Below are 14947 nucleotides of genomic sequence, written 5' to 3'. Positions count from 1 at the left end.
ATGCTGCCAACCTGGGACAGACCCAGGTTTGATACCTGGCATCTCATATGGTTCCCTGAGCCTGCCGGGAATGATTTCTGAATGCAGAGCCATGAGTAACCTCTGACCGCCTCTGAGTGTGGCCTAAAAACCAAAAAAAAAAAAAAGGTATAAGTGATTTGGGAAGTCTTTGAATATCAACAATGTAAGAAAGATTTCTAGAGACCAAATGTGATTATGGACAGAGAAGAAAATTCTGCAATGTTTAGAACTTAATGTGGTAGAGCAGGCAACAGCAATAGGAACTGAGAGGATCAAAGAAAATCTTAGGAAATGTAATAGCCTCAAAGGCAACTGTAAGAAGTCTTAGGACAGAGTGCCCTATGGTTATAGGTGAGCAAGGTGAGACCTGAGAACAGCCTGTGACATTTACAAGATGGAATCTGCTAAAGGAACAGCCTGTGACATTTACAAGATGGAATCTGCTAAAGATAAATTTTGTAAGGACAAAAATCTTATTGTAGAAACAGGATCTAGACTATTATCCTAATCTTTTTTGTAAAGTTTTATTTGTCATTGTCCACTGTAATGTAGGGACTAAAGAAGAGAATTTTTGTTTTATTAAAAATAAAGTTTTTGGGGGCTGGAGCTGTGGCGCAAGTAGTAGGGCATTTGCCTTACATACACTAATACTAACCTAGGATCGACTTCAGTTCAATCCCCTAGCATCCCATATGGTCCCCCGAATCAGGAGCGATTTCTGAGCTCATAGCCAGGAGTAACCCCTGAGCGTCACCGGGTGTGGTCCAAAAACAAAACAAAACAAAACAAAAAAGTTCTAAGTTCTTTAAAGATAATCACATAACATGGAAAATTATTTTGGAAAAATACCATAACTGCAAAGAAAGTACTCTATCAGTAAGTTAACATGCAACATGTAGAAAATAACTAAAATAGTAACGGATTATTGAATTGTTAAGATTTACTTTATTCTAAGCATGTCCTATTGAGACTGAAAGGCAATGAGAAATTTAAATAGTATGTAATAATTAAATCTAAGCTATGGAAAATTATGCTCTGTATTTTTTTATCTACATTTTAAATATGTGAGCTATGTTTTAAGATGTGAGCTTAAAAACTCTCATCCCTGGGGCTGAAGAGATAACGCAAGGCCAACCCAGGTTTGATCTCCTCTCCAGCATTCAATGTTCCATATAACTCCCTCTCCACCCCTCTCCAAGCCTGCAAGTAGTAATTTCTGAATGCAGAGCCAGGAGTAACCCCTGAACATCCCCAGGTATAGCACTAAACCCAATCCCCCCCCCCCAAACAACAATAATCACCAAACAACACTGATTCTATGAACTGCGTCAGAAAGTTAGTGTCTGTTACTCAAGTCACACTATGATCAATAAGTAAATGCTATTTCATGATTTATCTAATGAGATTAAAATGCAGTAAAATATGCTATTGATTGTTGAAGGAAAAATCATAAAGGGAATAGAATGCTGTCCTATGAATTTGCCTTAAAATTATTTAAAATATTTCCCTTTCTAACAACTTTTTTCTCCTTTACTTTTAACTTTTAGTTTGAGATAATTTAGATTTTCAAATGGTTTTAAAGGTATTAAAATAGTCATTACCACATGTGGTATTACTCAGGACTTACTTCTGACTCTGTCCTTAGGGATCACAGATCCCCTTGGCAGTACTCCAAAGATTGTATGGGATTTTGGGGAATTGAACTGGTTTGGCTGCATGCAAATTAAGTGCTCTAATCACTGTACTATTGCTCCAACCCCTAGTACACATTAAACATTTTACTTCATGGTTATGTTGTAAATCTCGAGTACAGAATCACAATTAGCATATTGTTATCAATAAAATTAAGATAAAGACTATTTCCTTTTTATCGATATGGTCACATTTCTTTGATCACTGCATCCCACTAGAGCATTATAATTATTAATCTTTTTTGGGGGGGTTATTTTGGGCCACACCCAGTGATGCTCAGGGGTTACTCCTGGCTATGCGTTCAGAAATCGCACCTGGCTTGGGGGACCATATGGGACGTTGGGATCGAACTAAAGTCTGTCCTGGATCAGCTGTGTGCAGGGCAAACATCCTACTGCTGCACTACCGCGCTGGCCCCTATAATTACTAACCTATTTCACTTTACTAGTTGTTATTTCAAAAATATTACAGAAATAGATTCATTTAGTGTGTTTTCTATTATATACACTGTTTTCATTTCTAATTCTTTGGAGATCTATTTTGTTTTATGTGCCAAGGATTTTTCTTAAAATTTTTTTAACTTAAAAAATTGGGGTGGGGTCACGCCCAGCTTACTACTGGCTCTGTCTCAGGGATCATTCCTGGTGGGACCTTGAAGATCAGATGTAGTACCAGGTTTGAACCTGGGTAGATTGTATACAATGCAAGCACCTTGCCCACTATTATCTCTGAATTTTTTTTTGCGGGGGGCACACGTGGTGATGCTCAGGGATTACTCCTGATTATGTGCTCGGAAATCTCTCCTGACTTGGGGGACCATATTGACGCCAGGGAATTTAACTGCGGGTCTGTCCTAGGCTAGTCCCGGCAAGGCAGATGCCTTACCACTACGTGCCACCGCTCTGGCTCTAGCTCTTTGATTTCTATTTCCATTTTTGTTTGTTTGTTTGTTTGGGGTCACACCTGGCAACACTCAGGGGTTACTCCTGGCTCTCTGCTCAGAAGTCGCTCCTGGCAGGTTCGGGGGATCATATCACGCAGAGATTCTATCCACCCTTCGTCCTGAATCAGCTGTGTGCAAGGCAAACGCCCTACCGCTGTGTTTTCTCTCTGGCCCCTTTATTTCCTTTTTTTTTTTTAATGCTTAGTAATTCTATGCTAAGTCTAAACCATGGATCTACATTAGTTTAACCTTTCCTCCATTGAAGAATATATAAATTGTTTTCAGTTTTTGGCTACAATGGAAGAAACTGCTATAAACATCCATGAACAAGTTTCTATGACAAGTTGTCTTCTCTGGGAAATGTTCCTAGTTGGGCAATTGCTGTTCATCTGATAGCTGCATGTTTAGTTTAATGCTGTTATTAAATTCAATTTCTCTATATTTGTTTGGGGATGACCAATTATATGATTTATCTCATTGTAAGTTCCAAGGTACTTTATATTTATATTCAGTATTTACATTTTAGCTAATTTATTGTATTTGTAATAATACCTTAGGAAACCTAGATTTTAGGTTTATAGGAAACCTATAAAGGACAGATTTAATTAGTTAAAACAAAAAATACCAGACCAAGTTAACAATTTTTACAAACGGGAAAAAAAAAAACAAACAAACTTACAGGGGCTGGAGTGGTGGCGCAAATGGTAAGGCATCTGCCTTGCCTGTGCTAGCCTAGGACGGATCACGGTTCAATCCCCCGTGTCCCATATGGTCCCCCAAGCCAGGAGCAATTTCTGAGCACATAGCCAGGAGTAACCCCTGAACTTCATTGCGTGTGGCCCAATTTCTTTCCCCCAAAAAGTCTTACAAAAAGGGCTTCACTGGCTGGTTCTAACAAAGAATAATTGAAGAAGAATCAACACAAATTTTTCAAAAACTCTTTACCCAAAAATTGTGGGATTTTTTTCTAAATCATTTTGTATGACTAAAAGCAAAATTGATTGAAAACTTATATCAGGCTATGAGAAATCTGAAAACAAAAATCCCAATTGCAGTAGAACCAAATAAATAAAATACTTAGGGATAATTTAACTAGTGAAGCATGATATTTGAGCACTGAAAACTCGACCTCATTGAAAGAAATTTTGGAGAAATATGCTTCTCAAGTAGTGCTCAGGGGGTATAGGTGAGAGAAATTGATAAAAAATAAGTGGAAAGTCATCCTTATTCTAATTTTTAAATTAGAAGATTTATTATTGTCAGAATAATAAAGCTTCCCAAGCTGATCTACCAAATCAGTGTCATCCACATCAAAATTTAAAATAACTTTTTGTGAAAATGTACAACTATTTTAAATCCATATGGTAATGCAAGTAACTCCTATTATTTAAGTCAATCTATAAAAATAATAAAATTTGGGGCTGGAGAAATAATATAGTTGTAGGGTGCTTGTCTTGCATTTGTCTACCTGAATGATCCTCTGAGACTATCAGGAGTAATCCCTGAGCATAGAGCCATAAATATGCCTTTGTTGTCACTGAGTGTTGCCTCCCCACACTCAAAAGGACAATAACAACAAAAAATAGAGCGAACAAAAAATAGAGCAAAGTTGAAAGACGGCCAGCTCCAATTTCGAAACTTACTACAGAACTACAGTATTCTTTTTTTTTTTTTTTTTTTTTTTGGTTTTTGGGTCACACCCAGCAGTGCTCAGGGGTTATTCCTGGCTCCAGGCTCAGAAATTGCTCCTGGCAGGCATGATATGGGACGCCAGGATTCGAACCGATGATCTCCTGCATGAAAGGCAAACGCCTTACCTCCATGCTATCTCTCCGGCCCCGAACTACAGTATTCTTTAAAATAATAATAATAATAATAATAATAATAGAACTGGGGCTGGAGACATAGCATGGAGGTAAGGCGTTTGCCTTTCATGCAGGAGGTCATTGGTTCGAATCCCAGCATCCCATATGGTCCCCTGTGCCTGCCAGGAGCAATTTCTGAGCGTGGAGCCAGAAATAACCCCTGAGCACTGCCGAGTGTGACCCAAAAACCACACACACAAAAAATAGAACTACAGTAGTCAAAACATGAAAATTAACACAGTAAAGTTGGGAGTCCAGAGGTGAACCCTCTACTAGTGGACTTAAATCTTCAATTGATTTTGACAAGGGTGCTAAAACAATGTAATGGGAGAAATATTAATGGGAAAAAGCCTTTTGAACAATCAATGTTGGAGCATCTATATATTCACATGAATAAATCAGAACTTTTCTTCATACTATGTAAAAGACTGTGCAAAGTACATCATATGCCTTGATGTAAGAGTTTAAATTGTAGGACTCTTAGAAGAAAATATACATTTAAATATTTTTGTTTGTTTGTTTGTTTTATTTTTTCAGGCCACACCCGTTTGATGCTCAGGGGTTTACTCCTGGCTAAGCGCTCAGAAATTGCCCCTGGCTTTGGGGGGACCATATGGGACGCCGGGGGATTGAACCATGGTCCTTCCTTGGCTGGCGCTTGCAAGGCAGACACCTTACCTCTAGCGCCACCTTGCCGGCCCCACATTTAAATATTTTTAATCTTTAGATTAGATATGATCTTTATTAGATATGACATCAAAAGCTCAAATGGTGATAGAAAAATTTACAAATTGTACCTCATTATTACAATTGACCCTTGAACAATTGGAGATTAGAGGCATCAGCTACATGCATAGTTGAAAATCCACATTTAACTTACAGTTAGCTGTACATATTTGTGAAGAGTTCAATTATTGATTCAACTAACTGACATCAAAGACTGGTTAAATCCATGAATGCAAAACTTGAGGCTGGGGGGAAAATCCATATGTGAGTGGACCTGCAAGTTCAAACTGATGCTGTTCAAGGGTCAGCTGTAGAACTTGTTGCATTTCAACCAGTTTGTGAAGAAAAAGAAAAGTCAACTGACATAATGAGAATAGATTTGCCAATCAAGTATCTGATAAGGGAGTTTACTAGTAAAAGTAATTTTACTTATAGCTTAACAATAAAAAAGACACTGCAATAAAAATGGTGAGACTAGCGAACAGCTTTGCTCCACCCCCGGCGACTTCCTTCAGCTTTCTTCAGGCGTCCTTGGATACAAATGGCGGACAAACTAAGATGGCAGCACGGGATACCACACGAGATACCATACCTAGCTTGCACTACGAGATGGCCCCGAGAAAACTCTTTAACATACACTTTATCTCTAGGTTACACCTTCTTTTAGGAATTGAAGCACGTGACCAGTCAGACCACCGAAGCAGTAACTGAGACGTACAGACTTAAACTACAGGCTCTATTCTTTGAACACATTCAAGCAAACTAGCATTCCCTTGCTATTCTCTCCTCTCTTCTCACTACTTTCTTTTTTATTTTTTCTTCTTCTTTTTTCTTTTCTACTCTTCTCTTTACTTTTTTTCCTTTTCTCTTCTCCCTTTCTTTCTAAGGTATTTATATATATACACATATATATGTATATATATATATATGATCCCTGCTGAATCCTACAACTAAATATGTGCAATCACTCAATCACATCACAAGTAATGCAGCCCCAGTGAGAATTTGTGCAAACTCCGTGACTAAAAAAATAAAGTGTGTGAACCTCCAGTGAGCATCACAACCTAATGTGAGCATCCACCTCAATCAAATGGGGTGTGACCTCTGATCATTGTAGCCACAGCAACAAAGGGGAAAGTGGATCAAGGGGCCCAGAAGATGGCTCAGTGGCTTAAAGCTCTTGCATGGTATATGCAAGGTCATGATTAGATTCTTTTGTTGCTGCAGATGCTGTGGGGATCAGATATTTCTGCTGTTGCTCCCAGTGAGAAAGGCCTCAGTGCCTTAGGGAGCGCCCAGGACAAGCAGCTTTTCCCCTGGTGTTTCACATATGCCCAAGTGATTCCGATCTTCTCGGAAATCTGGGGTTCCTGGTGAGAGAGGGAAACACAAAAGTACTGGTGGAGTTATTTTCCAGGGGATTTTAAAGAACATTTAAAAAACATTTAAAAAATCATTTAAAAAGTTCATATTGTCTTTTGTTTTATATATATATATATATATATATATATATATATATATATATATATATATATACCTCTTGTTATTATGGAAGTCTTATTCTCTAGTAATTTCTCTTGTATCAAAGTTTGTTTTATCTTGTAACTATAACCACTTAAATCTTTTTTTTTTTTTTTTTTTTTGATTTTGGGTCACACCCGGCGGCACTCGGGTTACTCCTGGCTCTCCATTCAGAAATCACCCCCGGCAGGCTTGGTGGTGGTGGGGGGGCATATGGGATGCTGGGATTCAAACCACCATCCTTCCGAATGCAAGGCAAACGCCTTACCTCCATGCTCTCTCTCCGGCCCAACCACTTAAATCTTATAGTAGTTGTTTGCATAGTCTGTCTTTAGATTTTTTTTTCTTCCCTTTGTTGGGCCACACCCGGTGCGGTGCTCAGAGGTTACTCCTGGCTCTGTGGTTAGAAACCACTCCTGGCAGGCTCAGGGAACCTTATGGAATGCTAGGAATCGAACTCAGGACTTTACTGGGTCAGCTGCGTGCAAGGCAAATGCCCTACTGCTCCAGCCTTATCTTTAGATATTTTTTACCAAAGAGATAGTACAGGGGTTAAGGATTAAGCTTTGCATGCTGCTACTGGTGGTTGATCCTGGCCTGATCCCTGAGCAAGGAGATAGTAGTATGTCCTAAGCACTGCAGCTTCTGGCTAAATTTTTTTACTGATTATAAGAGATTAATGATAGTTTAATATTTAAAAAAATAGTCCCTCACTTTACATAAATGTATGTACTATGCCACATCCACTACCAAAGTTCTAGTACCCTTCAATACTCTATTTTATTTTTATTTATTTATTTGTTTGTTTTGTTTTTGGGTCATACCCGGCCGCGCTCAGGGGTTACTCCTGGCTCTATGCTCAGAAATCGCTCCTGGCAGGCACAGGGGACCATATGGGATGCCAGTATTCGAACCACCGTCCTTCTGCATGCAAGGCAAATGTACAACCTCATGCTATCTCTTCAGCCCTGCCTTTAATATTCTAAAATTTACTTCTTCTACCCATTCTGTTTACCTGCCTTTTATTTCCCTCTGAGAATCAATATTTTGTCCAGAGAGCCTATGAATCATTTTTATTGTGTTTTATAATTTTATTTGCATTGTTTATGTATATTCCATAGAAAGGTAAAAACAGTTGATGTTTTACTTTCTCTTCTCTCTCTGCTTTGTATAATTAACTCAAGTCTAACATAAGATTTTTTTTCTATAATTGAGTAGTTCATTGAGCATATATGCCACATTTCTTTCTTTCTTTTTTTTTTTTTTTTTGGTTTTTGGATCATACCTGGCAGTGCTCCAGGGGTTACTCCTGGCTTCACGCTCAAAAATCGCTCCTGGCAGGCTCGGGGGACCATATGGGATGCCGGGATTTGAACAAATGACCTTCTGCATGAAAGGCAAATGCCTTACCTCCATGCTTTCTCTCCAGCCCCAGTGCCACATTTCTTTATCCAGTTTTCTGTCAACAGGCACATAGATTGCTATTTTGACTACAGTTTAGACTATTGTGAATAATGCTGCAGTGAGCATAGGAATACATGTATCTTTTCAAGTTATTTTCATATTCTTCAGATAAATACCAAGTGGGATTGATGTATCACATGGTGGTTATATTTTTTAAATTTTTTTGGTTATTCCCTATATCATCTTATGTTCCCACCAACAGTTTTTGAGAATTCCTTTCTCCATATTCTTTTTTTTTTGTTTTGTTTTGTTTTTGGGTCACAAACGGCACTGCTCAGGGGTTATTCCTGGCTCCATACTCAGAAATTGCTCCTGTTAGGCACGGGGGACCATATGGGACGCCGGGATTCGAACTGATGACCTCCTGCATGAAAGGCAAACGCCTTACCTCCATGCTATCTCTCCAGCCCCCCTTTCTCCATATTCTTGTCAACACTTGTTTCTAGCCTGAACATTCAGGCCATTTTTCAAGTTTTCCCAATTTTATTTTTCCCTATGACTTCTTGTGTTTCCTGTCAGGAATGAGTGAATAGTTTGAAGACTCTTTAATGTTGGCTACACATGAATGGAGTCTGTGTTCAGCTAGGAATACATGGAAGAACTAATTTAAGTCATGTAGGGCTGTTTCTTCTCCGAGATGTTTCTGTTTCTGACAGAAGATCTTGCTTATCTGACATTCTGCTTGTTTCTTGCTCCTGTTTAGAACTGTAACACACTTCTGAATAACTCCAGAATTTCCAACAGAAGTTTTTCCTGAGTGCAGAGTCAGAAGAAACCCCTGAGCAAAGCCAAGTATGGCCCAAAAACCAAAACCAAAACCAAAATCAAACAAAATTTTCTTTTTTTGCATCTAGGCATAGCTTTTCTGTCCTTCATTCAGAATCAGCTCAGCATCCTCTAACATAGCTGCTCACTTTCATGATCCACCCTCCTGGAACTATAGCACTGACTATACCTGGTAGAAAAGTGTTTCCCAGAACTGTTCCTAAGTTAAATGTATTTTCATTAACAAATACTCAGTTTATTTCTGCCTCTGAAAAACTTCCAGTTATTTGAGATAATTGCTTTTGACATTTTTCTTTGAAACTATATATTTGCTTTTGTAGAAAACCTTTGCCAAACTCCTCACTCCATCATGTTACAAATATCTTTTTTCATTCTTTTGGTGTTAAAACAGGTTTATTTTTATAAAATGTATTTATTTGATTTTTCTTTGCAGATATTAACTAGCTTTTGTAGAAAACCATTGCCAAACTCCTCACTCTATCATGTTACAAGTATCTTTTTTTTATCTTTTTGCTGTTTAAAATGCTTATTTATATAAAATATATTTATATAAATATATAAAAATTTTATTTATATAATGTGGTTCATATATATTTATTTTTAATATAAATACAATGTGTATTGAAATAAGATTATTTTAACATTTAACATTTATCCCATGCCACACATCCCTAAAATTTATCTTCTAAAGCATTATAATTTATTTTATCTAATGAAGTTTATAATTATATATTTAACCTTTTTATTTTTGCAGATTTCAAGTTGCACCTATAAAGACAGAAATGAGGAATACAAAAAACAGTTCACACATCTGCCTAATACAGAAAAACTTATAGCAGGTAAAAATACAATAGGAAATGACATTGCAAACAAAACTCTTATACTATATTATTGTAAAAGTAGATATGATGAGTATTGTATTTGTAGAACTCTTTAGCCTTTGTGCTATACAGAAATTTTTGTTAATTTGTTTTTTGGGCCATACCCAGTGATGCTCAGGGATTACTCCTGGCCATGCGCTCAGAAATTGCTCCTGGCTCGGGGGACCATATAGAACATTTGGGGATCGAACCTCGGTCCATTCTGGGCAGCCGCGTGCAAGGCAAATGCCCTACCATTGTGCTATCGCTCTGGCCCCACAGAAAATATTTTTCAATATAAGCAGTATCTTATCACTTAGAATTAGATAACGTAAGACTAAGTTATAATTTGAAGGGGAGGAGCCATTTCTGATTTGTATTAAGTATTGCAAAGAAAATGGGTCTAGAGCTGGAGAGATAGTTATAATAGGTAAGGTACTTGACTTGCATGCAACTGACCTCAGTTCAAATTCTTGGCACCATATATAGTGATCTGAGCACTACTAGGAGTGATCCCTGAGCACAGAGTCATAAAAAAAGCCCTGAATCTTAATGATTATGAACACAAAGCAAAAGCAAAAGGAAACTAAGGTGAATAACTTGTCATTGTTTATTCTGGCACATTTTATATATAGTTTTATATAGTGCTGTAGGAAAACATTTGATATTCAATGTATATTACCTTTCCCAGAAAAAGGGAACACTTAACAGAGTACAGTGAAAATAATTTTTTTATTTTTGTTTTTCGGGCCATACCCAAAGGTGCTCAGGGGTTACTCCTAGCTCTGCACTCAGGAATTACCCCTGGCAGAAATGGTGACCATATGGGATGCTGGGGACTGAACCCTGTTTGGCCACATGTAAGACAAACACCCTACCTGCTGTACTGTCTTTCTGGCCCCAAGTATGGTGAATTTTTGTTTTATAAAATTTTATAGGACAATTGTCTTGTTATTTCTGCAACTTAAAGATGCATATTTTTGAATGGACTTTCAGAGAAAAACAGTATTCATTTTGTTTAGAAAGTGATTTCTTAATATATGTGTTATTATTTTTATTTTAAAGATATTTGGTCAGTATGCAAACTAGAGTTTTCCTACTTTAAGTATACAGCATGCATGGGCTGATATGAGACAGCTGCCAAAGGGAAGATAAAAGACAAAAAAAAAGACAGAGGGGTCAGAGCAATAATATAGTGAGTTGGGCATTTGCTTTACTGCCCTTCCCCAACCATGGTTGTTTTTTGTTTGCTTGGTTTTTAATTTTTTATTGAAACCACTGTGATTTACAAAGTTCTCCATAGTTTGGTTTCAAGCATTCAGTGTTTCAATCCCACTACCAATGTCAACTTCCCTCTACCAGTGTTCCCAGAGTATATCCCCTGCCACCACCCCTGCTCCCAGCCTGCCAGCATAACAGGCCCCCATTTTAAGTTTTGATTGTTAAAGTTTGAGTTTCATGATTTCATTGTTGTTGACTCTATATATTCAACTTGGATATTTAGTTCTGTCTTTTCTTAATACCACCAATGCACCTGAGATCTCTTGGTCCCTGTCATCCCATATTTGTGTTTATCCTCCTCTCAGTTTCTTTCCTTCTCTATATTCTGGAGCCAAGATTATTCTAGACGACTCTTATTTAAACCACTGCATTTCTTCCTGCAGTTATTCTAAATACCACATATAAGTTATATCATTCTGTATTTCTACTTTCTCTGGTTTACTTCATTTAATATATCTTCCAGTTCCATCCATGTTGCAGTGAACTTATCATTCTTTACAGCACTATAGTATTCCAGTGTATATATATATGTACACATCTTCATGACCTACTCATCTGTTGTTGGACATCTAGGTTGATTCCAAGATGTACTGAGTGCTGCAGTGAATAGTGGTATGCAAACATTCTTTTGGATCAGTGTTTTTCTGTCTGGAGGATATAGATTTCAAAAGTGGGATTGCTGGGTCTTATGACAGATCAATTTTTTGTTTACTATGAACCCTTTATACTGTTCTCCATAGGGATTAGACCAGGCAACATTACCACCAGCAGTGGATGAGAATTCCTGTCCCACCACATCCTTGCCAACACATATTGTTTTCAATATTTTTTATATGTGCCATCCTTATTGGTGTAAGGTGATAATCTCATTGTTGTCTTGATTTGGATTTCCCTATTGTATCTTATGTTATTTTTTTCCTCCATTTATTTAAACATCATGATCACAAAGTTATTCATGGTTGGGTTTCAGTCTTACAATGTAAATCACCATTCACCAGTTTACTTTTCTCTCTCTCTCTTCCTCTCTCTCTCTCTCTCTCTCTCTCTCTCACACACACACACACACATACACACACACATACAGACATACACACATACTTAATCCCCTTTAGACACTATGGTTTGCACTATTGTTAATAAAAGGGTACTGTGCTTATCACTTTATCTGTGTTCAGCACTTAGTTCTTGTCCATTGTTATATGTTCTAATGATCATTTTTAGTCTTTCTGTGTTATGTTATAGTTGTTAAACTAAGTCTAGGGATTCAAGACATTGGGTCTGTGGCTTAAATGGTAGAGTACTTATCTTTTATGTGTGATGCCCTGGATTCAGTCCCCAGTACTTCATGCCCACCCATTCTCATTGTACCCAGCATTGTTGGGTATGATTTTATATAAGCAAATGGAAAAAGAAAAGAGTTGGGAACATTTAGATCTTAAAAAAAACTAGTAAGTTTATGTTATTAAACATATCAGTGACCTGTGTTGCTTGGTTAATGTCTAATTTTCTAGCAATTAATAATAAATTATAAAATGGATGAAGCAATTTTATATAAACATTGTTGTTTCTGTTGGGGTGAGCACAAAGGGAAGTCAGGGATAGTAAAAACAAAAGTCAGACTGGAGCCATGGCCCAAGCAGTAGGGCGTTTGCCTTGCCCATCCTAACCTCGGACGGACTTCGGTTCGATCCCCCGGCGTCCCACATGGTCCCCCAAGCCAGGTGCGATTTCTGAGTGCATAACCAGGAGTAACCCCTGAGCGTCACCGAGTATGGCCCCTCACACACAAAATTTTTTTTTTGCCTTAGTTTCTATAGTGTGGAAACTTGGCTTCGCTAATACCTCTTAAGGCATTTAAATATAAAGTGAACCAAAGACTCATTTGATAAGTCTGTAATGGAAGTTGGTCCCTAACATCCAAATTTTTTAGGAGCTTTAGTTCCTAGACAGAGGTCAGGCTATGCTCTTTGCAAGAAAAAAAAAAAAGCTAGGCCACAACTGGCTTAGGGGCCAGCTTCATGGACTTATTTTATTCTCAAAAGAGATGTCAACAAACTGTGGAGAATCATGGTACACCTGCCTCACAACTGAAAACTGAGACATTCTTTGGGGGAAAGGGAGTGCCCAGACCCTAATCACCAAATTAGATGTCAAAGTAGTATAAAAGCCATCTAAAGTTAACAAAGCCAGTAACAGTGATCAGTTAGCAACAAATAGTTTACTAAATCTCAGACTATGACTTAGTGACCCCCTTTGCTAGATATAATAATTTTGACAAATTTTTCTTGCTGTGCTTTTTTTTTTTTTTTTTTGGTTTTGGGTCACACCCTGCAGTGCTCAGAGGTTACTCCCAGCTCTATGCTCAGAAATCGCTCCTGGCAGGCTTTGGGGACCTTATGGGATGTTGGGATTCGAACCATCATCCTTCTGCACATAAGGCAAATGCCCTACCTCCATGCCATCTCTCCAGCCCCCTCTTGCTGTGGTTTTAAAAAATTAATTTAATTACCACTTAGTTATAAACAAGCAATGTAAAATAAATTATTTTATGCCTACCAAGAAGGCAGGCTTGGAATCCAGGGAATTTTACACTAGAGGTGGGATTGGTGTTGGAGTATGGAATGGCAGACGCAAATGTATTGTGAGCAATTATGTAAACCACAGTGTTTAAGTAATATAATTCAAAAAGGGTATTGAGAGAGAGAGAGAAGAGAGGAGAGAAAGGAGAGAGAGAGGAGAGAGAGAGGTGAGAGAGAGACAGAGACAGAGAGAGAGAGACAGAGAGAGAGAGAGAGAGAGAGAGAGAGAGAGAGAGAGAGAGAGAGAGAGAGAGAGAGAGAGAGAGAGAGAGAGAGAAACCAGCTTTAATCTGCTTCTGGGTCCCAAGGTTTTTCAATCTTGTAGAAAGAATTTCAGGAGAAGACATAGTGGAGTAAAAAATATATATTAAAGATAAATGATTTAAGAGATAATGTGGGCTTCTTCAGAGAGGTAGGGGCAAAGAGTGATAACCATTTATATCTCTTTCCCCAAGTTGCCTTGATTTGGAGCTTTCTGTGTTCTTGTGAATCATTTGCTAGGCATTGCTGTGGGAAAAGACTTTGCTCTGTGGTGGTCTCTAATTAGTCTTCTCAATGTCTTTGTTTCTGCTGAATTGTCTGCTGTTGGGGTCAACCTTTGAGTTAAACTGGCATCTTTAATCTGGAGGCTTGTCTTGGCAGTATAGCTTATTTTTGTTGCTGTTTAGTTTTGCTTTGTTTTGGGGTCACACCCAGCTGTGCTTACACCTGACTTTGTATTCAAGGATCACTTCTGGCAGGTGCTTCAGGGGACTGTTTGCAGCGTCTGAACCCCTATACTATCTTTCTGTCCTCATAATTCTTTTTCAAAGCTCAATGCTTCTCCTAACTATCTGATTAGGCAGTTCAATTCTTGAACCCAGTCAAGGCTACACCCAGTGTTGCTTGGGGGTCATGCTATATGTAGGGGATGTGCTGCTGGCCACTGGCTTATCTTGCTGGCCCCAGGTTAACTCCTTTCCAGATCATATCTTGTCTCTCCAAGTATTTTCTTTTATGAAATCCTGAGACTGATTGCCAAGCAGCCCCCTATTTGATTTTTTTCCATCTTTATTTTAAATGATAGATCTTTCTTTTATTTCCTTTTTTAATTTAGAGTTCATACCTGTTGGTTCTCAGGGCTTACCCCCTGGCTCTGCACTCAAGGATCACTTCTGGCAGGACTCATGATCATGTGTGGTGTCAGGCTTTGACCCTGGGTCAGCTGCA

General features: G+C 38.1%; 1 protein-coding gene across 1 annotated transcript in view; it reads left to right on the top strand.

Moving 5' to 3' along the window:
- GRAMD1C (GRAM domain containing 1C) overlaps positions 1 to 14947 on the top strand; it is a 92245-nt gene that overhangs the window by 13862 nt on the left and 63436 nt on the right. The window contains exon 3 of the mRNA XM_049785771.1: positions 9773 to 9857. Coding sequence (XP_049641728.1) covers positions 9773 to 9857 — 85 coding nt within the window. The remainder of the gene's footprint in view (positions 1 to 9772; positions 9858 to 14947) is intronic.

Source organism: Suncus etruscus, chromosome 13, assembly GCF_024139225.1.
Source record: "Suncus etruscus isolate mSunEtr1 chromosome 13, mSunEtr1.pri.cur, whole genome shotgun sequence".
NCBI classification, from domain to species: Eukaryota; Metazoa; Chordata; class Mammalia; order Eulipotyphla; family Soricidae; genus Suncus; species Suncus etruscus.
This window is presented reverse-complemented; position numbering and strand designations above follow the sequence as displayed.